The sequence below is a fragment of the Hibiscus syriacus genome, unplaced genomic scaffold (assembly GCF_006381635.1).
Source record: "Hibiscus syriacus cultivar Baekdansim isolate YM2019G1 unplaced genomic scaffold, ASM638163v2 tig00000329_pilon, whole genome shotgun sequence".
NCBI classification, from domain to species: domain Eukaryota; kingdom Viridiplantae; phylum Streptophyta; class Magnoliopsida; order Malvales; family Malvaceae; genus Hibiscus; species Hibiscus syriacus.
In genome coordinates this window covers 2,630,667-2,650,424 of record NW_024061782.1, presented here as the reverse complement: position 1 = coordinate 2,650,424, position 19,758 = coordinate 2,630,667, and the positions used below count along the sequence as shown (strand labels likewise).

The following is a 19,758-nucleotide window of genomic DNA, read 5'->3' as shown; positions in this document are numbered from 1 at the left end:
AACCATCCTTGATGATATTCCAACAATCTTGGGAGCCTAGCAACGCCTTCATATGAATGCTCCAATTGTCATAATTCGTCTTTGTCAATCTCTGGATTTGAACAATCACCAACCAAAATCTTTCACAAACACGAGATGATCAGATGACGTACCAAAATCTTCAAAGACTATCAAGAATAAGTTGTTCAACAATTGCATGGCTATACAAAGGGATAATTGGGAGCACAACAAGCATAAGGTAAAATATTCAGTTTGCTACAGCTTTCGTGTCCATGGACGAAGTAGTTTATATGGAAAACTTCACACCAAATTACAGAGTTCAGAACAAATACACGGAACCTAACAGGACAGCTCATAGAAATGTACCCTTGATATTGTAGTGTCTATTCAAATAAAGTCATCGAGAAGGTCTATTTAAACTCGAATGCTCGCTCTCCATGGAGATGATACAAGCGAGCCTATCATAAACCTGTAATCAGTTTTGAAATCTAAATCATTTTCCAGAAAAAAAGAAATATGTAACCCCCACAGATCGATAAGGGTAACCAAATCCGATCCGGGGTGTCACATTAGGGCCACCGGAGCGACCCACTGTAGAAATAGCAGAAAATTTAAAACTTTTTATCAGAACATACAAACTTATAAAATCATTTGTCACTATTTAAAAATAAAACAGATTTTCAGACTCATATATAAATCAAAATACAATTACATGCCCCCTAATCATATGTACCATACTCTGAAACAACGCCGAAAGAACTCCCTTACTGAAGTCGATAGATGCACTGGTACAATTCTTTTAACCTGAAAAGGTGAGTAATAGAGTGAGCTTTGGAAAGCTCAGTAATACAAAACTACCAGATGATGCTGAAGAACGTGCAAATATAGATAAATATACATTTCCTTATTGGTTCAGATATTTACAGATTTTTATACTGAGCAGGGATCCTACTGATATTTCAGGTGCTAACGAACAATGAGATTTCAGTTCAGATAAATAATTTCGGATGACTGAGTTCAGGAGATCAGAATAGGTTATCTAGTGTGTTCCCAAAAACCATGTAACTTTTCAGATCTTTTTAAAACATATATATATATACCCCCATCCGTCACGAACAAAATGTGTAGGTTCCCCAGAACCATACAACCCCGTCACGAACAGTAAGGCCCTGAGCACAAAGCCGAGGAGCCTGCAAGTAAGGCCCTGAGCACAAAGCCGAGGAGCCTCCAAGTAATCTTCCTCCAACAATACCCCCCAATAAAACATGTTCCGTACGTAAACAGATATATCAAAAATCAAAACATAATTCAAGTCAAGTATTATATCAGAATCCAGGTCATGTATCAGATCAGAATCCATGTCAATATCAGATCAGAATCCAGGTCAGGTATCATAACAGAATTCAAATTTGAAATCAGATAAAAACATTCATGTAATTAGGGAACATACTAGAGTTTACAGGTATTATTTAGAGGTACTGTATCAGGCAGAGAAACACAGTTCTTCAGTATGTCGATAGAATGTTGGAATTTAGAATCACTATTGGAAGAGTTCATTAACTGACAGAATCATCAGTTATTCAGAATGTGAATTATCAGGATATTATCTTATTCAGACAGTTTTCAGAAGTTGTACGTAATCAGAAGGGTATTCAGAATCCTTTACATCCATGTCAATTGATCGGATAATCGAACAACTTGATAACGAAGATTCAGAACCTTAACAATTTATATCCACTGGTCAATTCATTTCCCTTCTAGGGTATTTACTTTTTAATACTACAAAGTCTTGTTCATAGATCACCTTCAGAATCATCGCTGAATAGATCTTCCAATGATCTTTATTTCATTTCCAAGCTTCCACGATATCATGAAATACTGACGTGCTTGATTTGTAGTTCATGTTCCATAAGGACAGTACATATTATAAACTCATCAGAATTTCCAGACTTATCCAATTCACTTACTTAATCCTCGATCATTGAGGTTACTTAGCTTATTTAGCAGTCAAATCCATTCCAGTTACTTCAGGATTTTCCAGAGTAATTCAAACGTTCCTGAATTTCAGATACATGTTGTACTTCCATTCCATTCAATTTGGTCTTCGTGGTTGATTGTCGAACAAACGTCCAATTCTTAGTACTGAATACAATCTAGAGCTGGGCTGAGCTGAATACTTCCAAAATTTATCATCGAGCCAAACTTGAGAAGACAAACACATGTTCCAGTAATATCTATGGCATTCAGGTATTGACATAGTTTTAGGGTTGATCTACTCACTTAAATTGTTTTCCATTACTTTTAAAGGTATGCCAATACCTATGCTTATTTGGATTCCTTAATTAATCTAAGGCATTTACTTGGTATAGGTCATGAGGGTATTTTGGAAATTTTGGTGTTCAGTTTTATTCCATTCATTTAAGAGCTCGAGGATATCCAATCATTCCTGAGCTTGGTGATATTCTTGGGTCATTTCCATTACAGGGGTATTTTGGTCATTTTACAGATCTACGGTATTTCAATCTTTTCCTGCCATCTGATCTTATTATTTAATTCAATATTATCATTTACTTCAGTCTTTTCAAACAATTCTAACAGCAGAATACCCCCGATAAATTACTCTTCAAGTATTTACTCATTATTCGAATATTTTCGGGTCAAGTGTCTTCTCAGATTTTACAAATGGAATATCATAAATTTTTCTGTACAAAGACAGGATCTTAACAATTAAATTCGTACTTAATCGAGTTAAGTACAAATCCTCAAAGTACTTTCTCATTCAGGGTCAATTCAGACTATTTTATCTCTCAAGGGCATTTTCGTAATTTCTTAACCAGATAATTTCGATATTAGATCTTAACGAAAATAATATAATATAGAGATCCTATGATTAATTGCTTCCTCGAACATTCTTTGATCTTGAAATGATTCCTTAAAAGACTTCTAGTATCTAGCATAAACCTTCTTGGGGTTAAAAACCGGTTATCCATAATTTCCAAGTAAAACTAACATTTTTTATGTACCTCAACAGTTTTAGTAGATCAATAATTCTTTTCAGATTTATTAATCCACTTCCAGAGACAATTCTTGTCATTTTCCAACTTAAGGGTATTTTCGTAAATTTAACCTACCGGAGTATTATCATAATTTCCCATCCAAGTACCTTTAACATTTAACCTTTGATGAAATAAACTATAAGTTACAAACCCATGTTGATTTCTTTATCACTAAGCACAGAACTTGTAATTTAATTCTAACAATCCCTCAATTTCTTATAGAAATCATTTGAACCATAATCAAGTACTGAACCCTTTTACCGTATTCAGATCGAGTGTAGAAACTAATTAACTACACAAATGAGACCAACATTATCTTAATCATGCATTTACCAATATTCACATGTTCCATAAAGTATAAAGAGGTAGTAAAGTATTACCTCGATTTCCGTGCAATACTGATTGACCATAAAAATTCCATTCGAACGCCTTTGATCTTCAATTCAACTTCCAATAATTCCTCAGATACATATCAACATAAATTATATCAGAAACGGAGTTTAATTACGATAAACTCATCGAATCGGGTGATAAATCAGTGAATGACGGCTTATCGGGTTCGAATTTGGCAAAACGGACTTCGGATTCGGATTCAGGACGTCGAAAGCATAAAATATGACTTTTTGGAAATTTGGAATTTTCGGTCAAAATTGAAGTCAACGGGTTTGACCAGCAATTTCGAGGCCTTCGGGTTCGAATTTCGAAAAACGGACAGCGGAATCGGATTTAGAACGTCGAAAAATGTCAGGATAGGTATACTCGTTCGAAGTCAAAGGTCGTTTAATGCCCGGTCAGAGCCGGTCAAAGTTTTGGTCAACTTTGGTCAACGGGTCAACGGTCAACGGGTCGGGTCGGGTCAACGGGTCGGGTCGGGTCAACGGGTCGAGTAAACGAGTCGGGTCGGGTCGGGTTATGACCGGTCAAACCGGTCAACTATTCACTAAAACCGGTCAAACCGGTCATTTGGACTATCCCCACTCGCAGTGGGGGCGCGTGGGGGAGCGTGGGCACTGTTCCGGAAACGTAAAATTCACAGAAAAATTTCTAAAAATTATTTTGAGCGATTTCGGGATACTTACAAAGCTCGGTTCACAATTTTGAACGGCAGAGAGCTCGATTTTTAAACGTCGGAAACTTTGACCGCTTCACCTCCACACGCGCCGCCGCCGCCGGAGAAAAAGGAGAACACCGGTGGACTCGGAACGGCACAAGGAACACGATGGTGCGGGAGGTGTCGTAAACGGATCATCGGATCGTCGTGAATCGATGAAAAACCAACTAAAACCGAGTTATTACCAATGATACTTCCGACTGAAATTAACGACGAACGGAGATGATTCACGACGTAAGGTTTGAAGGGTTTTGTTCCTCGCTCGAAAACGAACACGATGGTGGTTTCGGCTCATCGATCGGAGGTCAAACGGCGAGTAGATCGGAGTTGAAAGAGGGGTTAATGAAAAGGAAAATTTGGAAATATTTTTTCCAGAAACATACGGGGATGGGGGTATATATCATCTCCTAAATAAAAATGATTAAACCAAGAGTTTAGCCACTGAACTTCCTGTACTTCTTAAAATGGTCTGTCAACTTTAAAACTTTACAATTTAATCCCCAATGTTTCTTTCAAAATATCAATTAAATCCGCCACTTTATAATTTCTTAATTTTAGCCCCTAAATTGGGGTGTTACAATTCTCCCCTCCTTAAAAGAATTTCGTCCTTGAAATTCATTCATGTCACATAATTGTAGAAATGAAACTTTCATCAACTCTTCCATATCTTCGAGTAGCTTTTATAGAAATACGGATTCTCCAATAATCCTTAACCAGTTGAGTATACATTCTTATCAGAACTCTCTCTCATTTCAATAAAAGAATCCGAACGAAAATGGCATTGAGTAATCAATTCAGTCTTGGTCATGAGAATATGCTCATAGAGCAGTAGCATATCCCAATTTAAATTCCGGAGTCAAGTCAGAATCTTTCAAATAAATAACTCTCACATGGCTCATGAGATACTTTACAGCGTTTAGACAGATGTTACTAGTATTCCTTTTTGTACAAGTATAACCTTAACGGATAGAAACTTCGGTTTATTCGTTACAGATAGGGACTCAGCCCTGGAGTTCCGGCTCAAAGAGGTATGATCACAGTCTAGGGGCATGTACTGATCAGACATATTTTGACATTCGACCGGCCGGTTTAACTTGAAAATTTTGACTCAAACCATAGCTCTGATACCACTAAATGTAACCCCCACAGACCGATAAGGGTAACCAAATCCGATCCGGGGTGTCACATTAGGGCCACCGGAGCGACCCACTATAAAAATAGCAGAAAATTTAAAACTTTTTATCAGAACATGCAAACTTATAAAATCATTTGTCGCTATTTAAAAATAAAACAGATTTTCAGACTCATATATAAATCAAAATACAATTACATGCCCCCTAATCACATGTACCATACTCTGCAACAACGCCGAAAGAACTCCCTTACTGAAGTCGATAGATGCACTGGTACAATTCTTTTAACCTGAAAAGGTGAGTAAGAGAGTGAGCTTTGGAAAGCTCAGTAATACAAAACTACCAGATGATGCTGAAGAACGTGCAAATATAGATAAATATACATTTCCTTATTGGTTCAGATATTTACAGATTTTTATACTGAGCAGGGATCCTACTGATATTTCAGGTGCTAACGGACAATGAGATTTCAGTTCAGATAAATAATTTCGGATGACTGAGTTCAGGAGATCAGAATAGGTTATCTAGTGTGTTCCCAAAAACCATGTAACTTTTTAGATCTTTTTAAAACATATATATATATACCCCCATCCGTCACGAACAAAATGTGTAGGTTACCCAGAACCATACAACCCCGTCACGAATAGTAAGGCCCTAAGCACAAAGCCGAGGAGCCTGCAAGTAAGGCCCTGAGCACAAAGCCGAGGAGCCTCCAAGTAATCTTCCTCCAACAATACCCCTCAATAAAACATGTTCCGTACGTAAACGGATATATCAAAAATCAAAACATAATTCAAGTCAAGTATTATATCAGAATCCAGGTCATGTATTAGATCAGAATCCATGTCAATATCAGATCAGAATCCAGGTCAGGTATCATAACAGAATTCAAATTTGAAATCAGATAAAAACATTCATGTAATTAGGGAACACACTAGAGTTTACAGGTATTATTTAGAGGTACTGTATCAGGCAGAGAAACACAGTTCTTCAGTATGTCGATAGAATGTTGGAATTTAGAATCACTATTGGAAGAGTTCATTAACTGACAGAATCATCAGTTATTCAGAATGTGAATTATCAGGATTTTATCTTATTCAGACAGTTTTCAGAAGTTGTACGTAATCAGAAGGGTATTCAGAATCCTTTACATCCATGTCAATTGATCGGATAATCGAACAACTTGATAACGAAGATTCAGAACCTTATCAATTTATATCCACTGGTCAATTCATTTCCCTTCTAGGGTATTTACTTTTTAATACCACAAATTCTTGTTCATAGATCACCTTCAGAATCATCGCTGAATAGATCTTCCAATGATCTTTATTTCATTTCCAAGCTTCCACGATATCATGAAATACTAACGTGCTTGATTTGTAGTTCATGTTCCATAAGGACAGTACATCTTATAAACTCATCAGAATTTCCAGACTTATCCAATTCACTTACTTAATCCTCGATCATTGAGGTTACTTAGCTTATTTAGCAGTCAAATCCATTCCAGTTACTTCAAGATTTTCCAGAGTAATTCAAACGTTCCTGAATTTCAGATACATGTTGTACTTCTATTCCATTCAATTTGGTCTTCGTGGTTGATTGTCGAACAAACGTCCAATTCTTAGTACTGAATACAATCTAGAGCTGGGCTGAGCTGAATACTTCCAAAATTTATCATCGAGCCAAACTTGAGAAGACAAACACATGTTCCAGTAATATCTATGCCATTCAGGTATTGACATAGTTTTAGGGTTGATCTACTCACTTAAATTGTTTCCCATTACTTTTAAAGGTAGGCCAATACCTATGCTTATTTGGATTCCTTAATTAATCTAAGGCATTTACTTGGTATAGGTCATGAGGGTATTTTGGAAATTTTGGTGTTCAGTTTTATTCCATTCATTTAAGAGCTCGAGGATATCCAATCATTCCTGAGCTTGGTGATATTCTTGGGTCATTTCCATTACAGGGGTATTTTGGTCATTTTACAGATCTACGGTATTTCAATCTTTTCCTGCCATCCGATCTTATTATTTAATTCAATATTATCATTTACTTCAGTCTTTTCAAACAATTCTAACAGCAGAATACCCCTGATAAATTACTCTTCAAGTATTTACTCATTATTCGAATATTTTCGGGTCAAGTGTCTTCTCAGATTTTACAAACGGAATATCATAAATTTTTCTGTACAAAGACAAGATCTTAACAATTAAATTCGTACTTAATCGAGTTAAGTACAAATCCTCAAAGTACTTTCTCATTCAGGGTTAATTCAGACTATTTTATCTCTCAAGGGCATTTTCGTAATTTCTTAACCAGATAATTTCGATATTAGCTCTTAACGAAAATAATATAATATAGAGATCCTATGATTAATTGCTTCCTCGAACATTCTTTGATCTTGAAATGATTCCTTAAAAGACTTCTAGTATCTAGCATAAACCTTCTTGGGGTTAAAAACCGGTTATCCATAATTTCTAAGTAAAACTAACATTTCTTATGTACCTCAACAGTTTTAGTTGATCAATAATTCTTTACAGATTTATTAATCCACTTCCAGAGACAATTCTTGTCATTTTCCAACTTAAGGGTATTTTCGTAAATTTATCCTACCGGAGTATTATCATAATTTCCCATCCAAGTACCTTTAACATTTAACCTTTGATGAAATAAACTATAAGTTACAAACCCATGTTGATTTCTTTATCACTAAGCACAGAACTTGTAATTTAATTCTAACAATCCCTCAATTTCTTATAGAAATCATCTGAACCATAATCAAGTACTGAACCCTTTTACTGTATTTAGATCGAGTGTAGAAACTAATTAACTACACAAATGAGACCAACATTATCTTAATCATGCATTTACCAATATTCATATGTTCCATAAAGCATAAAGAGGTAGTAAAGTATTATCTCGATTTCCGTGCAATACTGATTGACCATAAAAATTCCATTCGAACGCCTTTGATCTTCAATTCAACTTCCAATAATTCCTCAGATACATATCAACATAAATTATATCAGAAACGGAGTTTAATTACGATAAACTAATCGAATCGGGTGATAAATCAGTGAATGACGGCTTACCGGTTTCGAATTTGGCAAAACGGACTTCGGATTCGGATTCAGGACATCGAAAGCATAAAATATGACTTTTCGGAAATTTGGAATTTTCGGTCAAAATCGAAGTCAACGGGTTTGACCAGCAATTTTGAGGCCTTCGGGTTCGAATTTTGAAAAACGGACAGCGGAATCGGATTTGGAATGTCGAAAAATGTCAAGATAGGTATACTCGGTCGAAGTCAAAGGTCGTTTAATGCCTGGTCAAAGCCGGTCAAAGTTTTGTTCAACGCCGGTCAACGGTCAACGGTCGGGTCGGGTTATGACCGGTCAAACCGGTCAACTATTCACTAAAACCGGTCAAACCGGTCATTTGGACTATCCCCTCTCGTAGTGGCGGCGCGTGGGGGAGCGTGGGCACTGTTCCGGCAGCGTAAAATTCACAGAAAAATTTCTAAAAATTATTTTGAGCAATTTCAAGATACTTACAAAGCTCGATTCACAATTTTGAACGGCGGAGAGCTCGATTTTGAAACGTCGGAAACTTTGACCGCTTCACCTCCACACGCGCCGCAGCCGCCAGAGAAAAAGGAGAACATCGGTGGACTCGGAACGGCACAAGGAACACGATGGTGCGGGAGGTGTCGTAAACGGATCATCGGATCGTCGTGAATCGATGAAAAACCAACTAAAACCGAGTTATTACCGACGATACTTCCGACTGAAATTAACGACGAACGGAGATAATTCACGACGTAAGGTTTGAAGGGTTTTGTTCCTCGCTCGACAACGAACACGATGGTGGTTTCAGCTCGTCGATCGGAGGTCGGACGGCGAGTAGATCGGAGTTGAAAGAGGGGTTGATGAAAAGGAAAATCTGGAAATATTTTTTCCAGAAACATACGGGGATGGGGTATATATCATCTCCTAAATAAAAATGGTTAAACCAAGAGTTTAGCCACTAAACTTCCTGTACTTCTTAAAATGGTCTGACAACTTTAAAACTTTACAATTTAATCCTCAATGTTTCTTTCAAAATATCAATTAAATCCGTCACTTTATAATTTCTTAATTTTAGCCCCTAAATTGGGGTGTTACAAAATGCTTCATATTTGAAGTGTACAATATTGCATCACTTACCTCCGAAAGCTGCTGACTACTTTTCCGATTCTCTTCAGGCTCTTTCTTTGTTGATGATGAGTCATACCTACAAATCGCATTGTCAATTGGTTATAAAGATTAAAAATTTAGAATTGCGTGAGGACTTTCATAGTTACCATTCGCGTGGAATGCCTGCTTCATCTCGAGCTGAATAATTAAATGGCCCTTTCAGCTCCAAATTATACTCATGTAATAACTCTTCCCGGTTTTTCAAAGAAAAACATAAAGATATTACAGAGCTTGAATGGAATTAATTTTAAATGCAAAAGGACCTGTCCTGCAGTGATAAAATACTACTAAACCTTTAAACGTGGAGCATGGGGCACGATTCATTTTATGGCAGACGGACATAAGCCAGTATACACCAACAGCAACATGTGCAATTTCCTCTTCAGCAATCCTAGCTACAATGCTAGATGTCCTGTGATCCCCAAAACCAACCATTTTTTGGACCAAGCGTGGCCCAGCATCGAGTCCCCTAGCTTCCTATATTCATAAAATATTATATGTTTAGAACATATGAATAGTCGGGTAATAATTTCGTAACTATTAATAGTTTAGGGATTCAACAGAATAATACTCTATAGTCGGAGGACTATTTTATGATTTTTAATAGTCAGGGAATCGGGACAACATTTATGTAATTTATCTTTAAAAGTATAAAAATATTTAATTTATTTTTATTTTAGATCTTGGATTAACTAAAAAAATTATGATTAGCCAAGTGATTATAAGATAATGAGTTTTTAAAAAAATTGATAATACATGCTCTAATTGTTTGAACTCGAAATCTTTAAAAAAAATAACATTATTTAAAATTTATTATTATGTGAACGAGTGTTGGATTATTAATAGCTTCTGAGATTTGATTATAACATCAAAAACGTCAACACTTAATATTAAAAAATTAAAAATTATATTTAAATAAATATTACTTTGTATTAATAAAAAACGCATCATCCAAAGCAATACTTTGTTTGGGTCAAAACTGTCGGATGCAAATGTCAAATTTTGACCAAACCTCTTTTCAAACATTCACTCTCAATTTGTATTTATTATTATCGTTCTGTTTATTTGTCACAATACAAACCACGTATTTTATCTAGTTTAAAAGAATCATGGTGAACCGGGTCTTTTGGCGGGTTATCAGAAACGCTGATCCCAAATTTCCAGTCAAAATATGCATTAAATGATTCCAAAGTTGACGACAACGTCCCACTCTCCAACTAAACAATCACAGCAAACGATTAAAATCAAAGACCTTTGCTTTAGCTAAAATCCCAAAGCATTTAGTCTTCTAAAAAAGCTGTTTGACGTGAAAAAGCCAGCAACAGAATAGCGAACACTGGGTATTAGTCCTTTTTTCTTCTTACAAAGATTAAGAAAAGAAAGGAAAAGTCCAAAACCCAAAGCTGCATACAGGTAACAATTCTTTTTCTTTCTTTCTCTCTGTTTTCCTTTCATGTTGGCTTCGAGAAGTTCTCTACGTTTTCGAATTTCTCTTCTAACTTCGATAATGAATCCGGGTGCCTGCTTAACAGCCTAGAGAATCAAAGCTTCACTTTTGGGCCGTGTTAAGATCATAGACCCATTAACACCGTTGAAAGATCTTGATTGAGTTCTCTCTTATTTCCTTGCAACGTTTGATGTTTGACTAATTACCTCTTTGAAGCCGGTTGTTTTTGAAATAATAAGAAAACCCATTTGATGTAATTACTTTCTGTTTCACATATTGTTTGTTAGTATAATTTTTAAACAATAAGTGGGTTTCGGACGAATGAGATTTTAAGGTCTGAGGTGGTTTTTGGGTTAATTTTTGTTAGTAGTTTGTTTTGCCGTTGTAAAAGTGCAAAAACCAGCTTAAACATGCACTTTCGTATACAAATATTGTTTGTTATATTATTGCAAGACGAATATTTAACCTGCATAAATCACTAAGGTGTAAAAATGATTTGATTAAGTTGCAGCAGTTTCACTGTTCTGTTATCTTGATCTTTCTAGGTACTTCAAAACATAAAGACTTAAAATCCATACATATAATTTAAGAAAGATAGATTTTGGAAGTAACTATTTAGATAAAGTTGTTGTTGTTGTCGTTACTACTATGCTAGTTTCAAAACTACAGGATTCGTTTAGCATATGGAATTTGAATGTGGTTGTTGGGATTCTTGTTCCTTACTTGAAGCATCCGAAGACTGTATTACATCACCATATTGATGAAGTAACTAGGGATGACTCTATATAACAGTAGTCTTATATTGTCTTTGTATCAACGCTGTCTTTATTCTAATTTTTAAGGTGCTGAATACATTGATGTCTGATCTGCGTTGAATTTTAATATAAGTGCAAATGGTAATAGGAAAACACATCCTAAAAGTTAACTGTTGGTTTCCTATAAACCAGGGCTGTGTAGAGTAACTGCACGGACTGCAGAAGCTTACAAAGTCCTACAGTAAAGACAATTACATTGAAGGTACAGTTCCAAACTTCAGTTATTCCTTAGCTTTCATTCATCTTCTCTTCTCTAACCTTTAGAGAATGCCTTGGCTTGCTATTAGTTAGCTAACTCTCTCGTCTTTGATGGGTGAATGTGGATCATATTATGTTTAAAGTGGAATGTGAGAGATTGTCTCTCTTTATTAGAGTTTTAAGTTTTCGTTAATTACATTTTGATGGATACTTGGAAGATTATCAGCATAATGAACCTTGAAACAAAACTTTACTATAATTTCATATGGGTTTTTTGGTGGATAAATCCTATATTTGAAGGTTTAAAGTTCCAATGCACTTATATTATTATTATTTATCATTTTTCTATTTTAATTTCATTAATTCCTAATTTAAAATTGTCCTACAAGGATAGCTAATTGGCGGAGTTGAGATCTCAAGAATCTATGTGGTTCTTGTTGTAGGCAATTATATGGATTTGGAAAGATGTTTCTTCAGTTTAATCGCATAATATGATTTTCCAAGGATTATTGATGAGAAAGAATTTTTATGTCAGTTTACAAGAAAAGGTACGTTCATTTCAGTGTCCTTACTTTAGCTAGGCTTTTGAGGTTCAATTTATTTTTCTTTAAGCTTTGCAAATGAATTTATGCATTTTTTTTCTAGCTCTTTTGCACCAAAAGAACTGTGATGATAGTGGTGTTGGTGGAACATGTGTGATTGCCTGAGTTCAGTGATGATTTGCTTGGTATTTAGTTGAATGTTGAGGAATCAGTTGGCTGAACCAAAATAATTAGGCTGTAAGCTTTCTCCAATTGTTTGATGTCATGATTTATGTTTAAATCAACCAGATCTGATTTGTATTGAAGGTTTCTTCAGCATTATGTTTTTTAACTGTTTCTTAGTTTCTCTGCTCTTCCTTTCATTTATTTTCTGTTATGCTCAATGATGACAGTTTAGCTCTTTGCGTCTTCTTTGATTGGTTCAACAACATTGAGCTGTTAAGCTTTTTCATGGGATACTATTTGCTATACACAAATTGATCTGTTGGTAATTATTATATTGTAAACAACTGATCCTTTCTCAAGTATTTTCTTTGCTGTGAATACCACACACCTCTCATGTGATATTGAAATTCTGGAATAAAATCTAGCAAATAGGGTATGAAAATGATAATTGAGATGAACTTGGCTAATCTAAAATGATATGGCTTTGGGCAAGGCATAATGAACCTTGTGAGGGCACTATTACTTTGAAGTTACTAACAGGCTGGTAACATCAAACCATTAAATGGTGTTTGAAACTAACACCTAGTGAAGTGTTTTCCTGAATCTTGTCATCTCAATGCAATAGTATGACTTTATTTGTTCTCTGTCAGTATATCTCATGTGAAACTTGATGAATTGTGTTAGGATCAATGATAACAAATGAAAAATATACTCAAATAAGCTTGATGACTTTATATGTTTTGTGCATGCTAGCTTGGCTATAATATCAGTTTTAACCTTCTGTTTCTCTTTGTTGAGGTCTCTCTGACTGTTTTTTGTTTCTTTGTTGTTGGCACAGATCTTATGGAGATATCTTTGTTGAAAGCACTTCTTACTAGCATTTCTTCAGTTTTAAATTTATCATCTTCTGAGAAAATAAACTCGGAGCCAGTTCAGAAGTACTACCAGAGAGCAGAAGAGATACTAAAGTTATTGAAGCCAATTCTGAATGCAATTGTCGATTCAGAAATTACTTCTGATGAAGTGCTCAGTAAGGCATTCGAAGGATTGGGTCTCTATATAGAAGAACTGAGAGAGCAATGTGATAGTTGGCAACCCCTTTCCAGTAAAGTTTACTTTGTAAGTTACATCTTTATTTCACAAGTTCTCTTAGTTGTGGCTGGAAGAAGTGCCTAACTACCTTGCCATACTTCTGATATAGTAAAGCTTTGATCAATTACTCAGATTAGCATTATTATTTCCTTGTGAGATGCTTGTTTTAGATTAGAGTTATCATTTTACACTTGGTTTTTATGCAATAACTTTTCAGCTATATGTTCGACCCCTATGGTCTATGTAGCTGTTTTTCTTCTCATCTTTTCTGGTTATTAGTTCAAAATGTTTTTCATAAAAGTAATTAGTGGAAGGTGTAGCATTTGGAGTAAGTTACAGCCCTATGATCCGATGCTTGAATGTTCAATCATATTCAGGGGGAAAATAGCTATCAATGGGTGCCATTTTAGGAATAGTAATAATATAGAACAGAATTTCCTTATTTTTATTATAAGCAGCTCCTAGGCTAGTAGTTTGGGCCTTTATTGTAATCGAACTTGGATAACCATCTTCTTCCACTTAATGTATAGGTTCTGCAAGTTGATTCACTAATATCAAAGATTCACAATTCTAGCCTGGATATTGTCCAGTTCTTGAGGCTTTCTCATCAGCATCTACCTGATGAATTGAGTTCAGCATCCCTGGAGGTAATTTATGACCTAAAATTATTGAAGCTTTTACTGCTATTCAGGGTTTTAAATAGAGGTCCGCGACCGCGATAGCACCCGCAAAATAGCGGTAGCGCTGCCGTCCGATATGCCCGCTATACCCGCAATAGCGCCCGCTATGGCCGCAATCGTGGTAAACATGACATGTCGAAAACGCGACCGCAACCGCGATTTGAATCCCTGCTGCTATTTGAAGTTTTTAATTTCATCTTGTGTTTATAAATTGAGCATAATTATCATATTCTCTCGATGATTACCAAAGCATTTTTTACTTGGATGAGAAGTCATCTATTGGAGAGTGAATGGTATCTAACCTATACAGTTTTGAGTAGTTAGAAATTAAATAGTCTTTTGATTTGATATATGAGATTAAAGAATGCTAAAATGGAATCCACATTTCAGGATGTCTAATAGTTGACATGATTGATTGCAGCACAACTTGCAGAAAATTAAGCATGTCGGATATGAACAAACATCATCTATCATTAGGGAAGCCATTAGGGATCAAGTGGATAGCGTTGGACCAAGCTCAGAAATACTAGCAAAAATTGCAGAGAATTTGAGCCTGAGATCAAACCAGGAGATTCTGATAGAGGTTGTGGCCCTTGAAAAGTTGAAAGAGAATGCTGAACAAGCTGAAAGAACTGAAGAAGCCGAGTTTGTTGATCAAATTATTGGTCTTGTAACTTGCATGCATGATCGGCTTGTCACAATAAAGCAATCACAGACTTGTAGCTCAGTTCCTATACCTGCTGATTTCTGCTGCCCCCTTTCCCTAGAGCTAATGACTGATCCAGTGATTGTGGCATCCGGACAAACTTATGAGAGGGCTTTCATCAAGAAATTGATAGATCTTGGGCTCACTGTGTGCCCCAAGACACGGCAGACTTTGGCTCATAACAATCTTATACCTAATTACACAGTAAAGGCACTAATTGCACACTGTTGTGAGTCAAACAATGTGAAGTTGCCTGATCCCATGAAGTCCGTGAGTTTAAATCAGTCGGATCCCCTTGTGCATGCAGAATCTGGCTTGTCAAGAGATTCAAACAGTGTTCCACATTCTAGAAGCAGCCAACCAATGTCACCTAATTCATGGTCTACTGGTCAATCTAATAAGAACCTAATCACATTCAGTGGACTTAATCAGGAAGGAACCTCCCCATTACATCCACGTTCCAGCTTAGAGGGTTCTTTTCCGGGTATAGATGGAAAAGGAGATGTTCTGGATGTTGCAAGAGTATCACTAAGTAGTGATGAAGACAGATCAAACTTGGAACAGAGGGATAGCAATTCAGTTGGCCAACCCCCTATACCACCTTCTATTCAAGAATTTCATAATTCTGGAAAGTCATCTCTCAACCATACAAGATCCGTTTCAGCATCAAGTACACTTACTAATTCCGATTTTCCTCGAGTAGAAATTGGGGATGCCAATGAGGCCTTTGAGGAGTCAACTCATTTCGGGGCCAATAGTGATAATACTGGAGAGGCGAAATCTGACCTGCAGCCTGAGGCTAGCTCAGCAATCCCAAGAAGGGAAGTTGAGTTCTCTCCTCGATTTATGGATCCACGATCTCGAATCCAAACAAAATGGCGCCGACCATCAGAGAGATTCATGCCAAGGATAATTTCTTCTCCTGGTACTACGGAGAACAAGGACGACCTTTCTGGAACTGAAACCCATGTTAAGAAGCTGGTAGAGGACTTGAAGAGCACTTCAGTCGAAACTCAACGAGAGGCCACTGGTGAACTCAGGTTACTTGCCAAGCACAAAATGGTTAATCGGATTATAATAGCGAACTGTGGGGCTATTACCTTGTTAGTTGATTTGCTCTATTCACCAGATATAAAGACTCAGGAAAATGCTGTTACAGCACTTCTTAACTTATCAATTAATGATAACAACAAAGCAGCTATTGCTAATGCAAATGCAATTGAGCCTCTGATTCATGTCCTCGAGACAGGAAGTCCTGAAGCTAAAGAAAATGCTGCTGCCACGCTTTTCAGCCTTTCAGTCATTGAAGATAACAAAGTCAAGATTGGAAGGTCTGGGGCAATCGGGCCTCTTGTTGATTTATTGGGGAATGGTACTCCTAGGGGAAAGAAAGATGCCGCTACAGCCTTGTTTAATCTGTCAATATTTCATGAAAATAAGGCCCGAATTGTGCAAGCTGGTGCTGTAAGACACCTTGTGGAGTTGATGGACCCAGCAGCTGGAATGGTTGATAAGGGGGTTGCGGTTTTAGCAAATCTTGCCACAATTCCTGAAGGGAGAACTACAATTGGGCAGGAGCAAGGGATCCCCGTGCTGGTTGAGGTCGTTGAGTTGGGTTCAGCAAGAGGAAAGGAAAATGCCGCCGCTGCTCTTTTACAGCTGTGCACAACCAGTAACAGGTTTTGCAATATGGTGCTACAAGAAGGAGCTGTCCCGCCAATAGTTGCCCTGTCCCAGTCTGGTACACCCAGAGCTAAAGAGAAGGTATAATGCTTCTGCTGTTTTATTTATATATTTAGTATCACCGCCTTTCTTCCATGTATGCAGACAATTATCGTAAGCTTCTATCGGTTGCAGGCACAAGCGCTTCTGACCTTCTTCAGAAACCAGCGACACGGTAATTCCGGAAGAGGATGAGAGTAGGAAAAGAAGCTTCATTTCCACCCAAGGTTTTGGGGTCTATACAGTTTGTATGTATTTGATGTTGCGGATAGCGCATGTGTAGGTATTGCTGTACTGGTTCACTGGGTCTATTGTAGAGGAAGAAATAATAATTTATGGAGGATTTTGATCGAGTCCTCTTGTGAAATACTTTGCATTATATATATATATATATATATATATATATGAATGGTAGGCTTAATACCAAAATAAGTGCCTAAACTATATCGTTTTTAACGAATAGGTGTCTAAACTATTTTTTGACTTATTTTGGTATCTAACATTATAAACATTATCATTTTAGGTGTCCAGGTCATCAACGGTGTTAATTTCTTCTGTTAGGTGACACGTCACATACGATATTTTGAAATTTGTTTTTTGAAAGAATATTAAATTTCTTATTATATTTACTAAAAAAAATCCTAATTTCTCATAAATTATAAAAAATCCATAAAATCCTAATCTTAACTTGTTCCCGTCGCCCTTTACGGCAACAACTGTCGACGTCGTAGTCTCTGTCATCCTCCTAGTCATACACTGCCGTAGTTGTTGTCGATTGGCCACCAGAATCGTGTGGGATAGCGATTTTCGCCCTATGGTTCGTTGGATATAAAACGTCAATTCGCCATCGATGGCCGTCGACCGGTCATAATTTCATAGGGGTTTTGGTTGTTGGGAGGGTGAGGTCGGGTGGAGTTTCATCGACGGTGAAAGGTGACAGGCAATGTGGGTTTAAGGGTTGAAATGAAGGTTTTAAAAATTTAGGGGTTATTTCAAAATGTTTGTTTTTTTTAAATATGTGTAATTTTAATTTTTAATTTAAAATTTAATTTTTAAAATTACTAAAATGTGATACATGTCAATTAATTGGGAAATTATCATTGTTGAGGGTTCAGTCGGAACACCTAAAGAAATAACGTTAAACACTAGGATAAGTTAAAAAGCACTTTGGGCACTTATTCTTGAAAATCAATATAGTTTAGACACTTATTTTGATATTAAACCATGAATTTATGAATGTCGGAAAGAAATTTATTTCACACGTGCGAGTCTATCTGATTTGTTGCTGCGAACTTTGTTGGAATGAGAAGCGATGAATCGTCTCTGCCCTAGTTGATATTCGATGATTATTTTCTACTTGTCTTATGAAGTTGATTATAGTAAGATAAATTGTAAAGAGTTAATCCGGTCAACTTGTAGTTTCGATTTTTAGTTAATTTCGTGAAAAATTAATTATGTGAGAATAATGAGGAGTGAAATTTAAATATTTTGATATTGATTTTATCATGAAAGATAATTAGTGATTGAGTTTCAGCGATAACTAAAAAATAGAGTGCTAAAAAAATAAATTATTTTAAAGTTCAGTGACAAAATTAATATACTTATAAAGTTTAGTATCTTCAACAATGTTGTTTTAAACATTAAAATTATCGCATCAAAAGATGACGTCATGACATGTCATTTCAACAACCGTAGTAATGTTATTATCTCGTTAGTGCTTTAACAATAAAATGACATAAATGAATGTAAAATTAAAATTTAATATTATAATTAATAAAATTAAAAGTTTAATTAGATAAACGAATTTAATGATAAATTGAATGTGAAATTAATATTAAATGTTATAATTGATAAAATTAAAAAGTGAAGCGGGATACAAAGTAAAGTAGTTTTTCTATATTTAAAACAAACAGGCAAGAGAAGAAGTAGGCCCAAAAGAGGAATCAGTCAGGATTACGATGTTACAACCCAAAATTTGCTCCATTGAAATTTTCTTTCGTTCTAAAAACCAACTATTTTATTTCAATTCCCCATTGGTTCTCTCGCTTGCCAATCCAAGTTCAACACGGAAACAAAGTGGAATGCCAGCTTCTTCTTCTTCTTCTCTGTTCCCTGTTCTGTGATTTAGGGGTTTATGTTCATTTCGATATTTTTGTAGTTTCCACTTTCCTTTTATCAAAATATTTTCCATCCATCGCTTCTATCATCCTTGAAGAATATGAACGAATTTTGATTGTTTATTTACCCTTTTTTTTTACTTGTTCTGCCACTTGGATTAATGTTTTGCCTTTTTAAAGGAAAAAGAGGAGACGCAAAGGTTGGTGTTATTGATTTGATTTTGCAGGAGTTAGTTATTCACTTTTAATGAATTGAAACACTCCCTGACCGTGAGCCAAAAAAACTAGTCGAAATCAATGACTGAAGTGGTTTCGAATAATAATGAAAATGGGAACGTGGCCCATGATTCCAATTATAAGTTTATGCATTGTGCGAGTAATTGTGAGGACAATGACTTCGTTGAGGAAACATTTTATGGAGTAGGACCACCGAAGATAAATGAAGGGCACTGATTCCAATTATAAGTTTATTACATTTCTTATTTAGGTTAAAGAGTGAAGGGCAAAGTTTATTAAGCAAGCAAAACGATGATCATTTTTAATTGTAGATTGTGAAGGGTAAATTTTACGAGATGAGCGAAAAACAAATGTGGTTTGAGAAATGAGATGGAATGTGTCACTGGTAAAATGAATTGAAGTGCAATAGGTTTGGTTGTTTGAAGGAACAGCTGAGAAAGGGTGCAGCATTGAACCATGGGATTCAAGGAGTACATAGTGATGATTCTCTCTGCATGTG

General features: G+C 36.0%; 2 protein-coding genes across 2 annotated transcripts; one reads left to right on the top strand and one right to left on the bottom strand.

Annotated features, from left to right (window-relative positions):
* Positions 1–308: 308 nt before the first annotated feature.
* Positions 309–10,019, bottom strand: LOC120166951. The gene is made up of 4 exons (XM_039176131.1): positions 9,832–10,019; positions 9,646–9,727; positions 9,509–9,575; positions 309–469 (listed from the first exon to the last, which is right to left on the bottom strand). Exons 1-4 carry the CDS (start codon positions 9,971–9,973, stop codon positions 398–400), a joined length of 363 nt encoding a protein of 120 aa, XP_039032062.1. The 5' UTR covers positions 9,974–10,019; the 3' UTR covers positions 309–397.
* Positions 10,020–10,762: 743 nt separating this feature from the next.
* LOC120166854 (U-box domain-containing protein 4-like) lies at positions 10,763–17,236 on the top strand. The gene is made up of 7 exons (XM_039176064.1): positions 10,763–10,951; positions 11,933–12,002; positions 12,442–12,546; positions 13,544–13,824; positions 14,328–14,444; positions 14,899–16,947; positions 17,041–17,236. Exons 4-7 carry the CDS (start codon positions 13,549–13,551, stop codon positions 17,098–17,100), a joined length of 2,502 nt encoding a protein of 833 aa, XP_039031995.1. The 5' UTR covers positions 10,763–10,951; positions 11,933–12,002; positions 12,442–12,546; positions 13,544–13,548; the 3' UTR covers positions 17,101–17,236.
* The last annotated feature ends 2,522 nt before the right edge of the window (positions 17,237–19,758 follow it).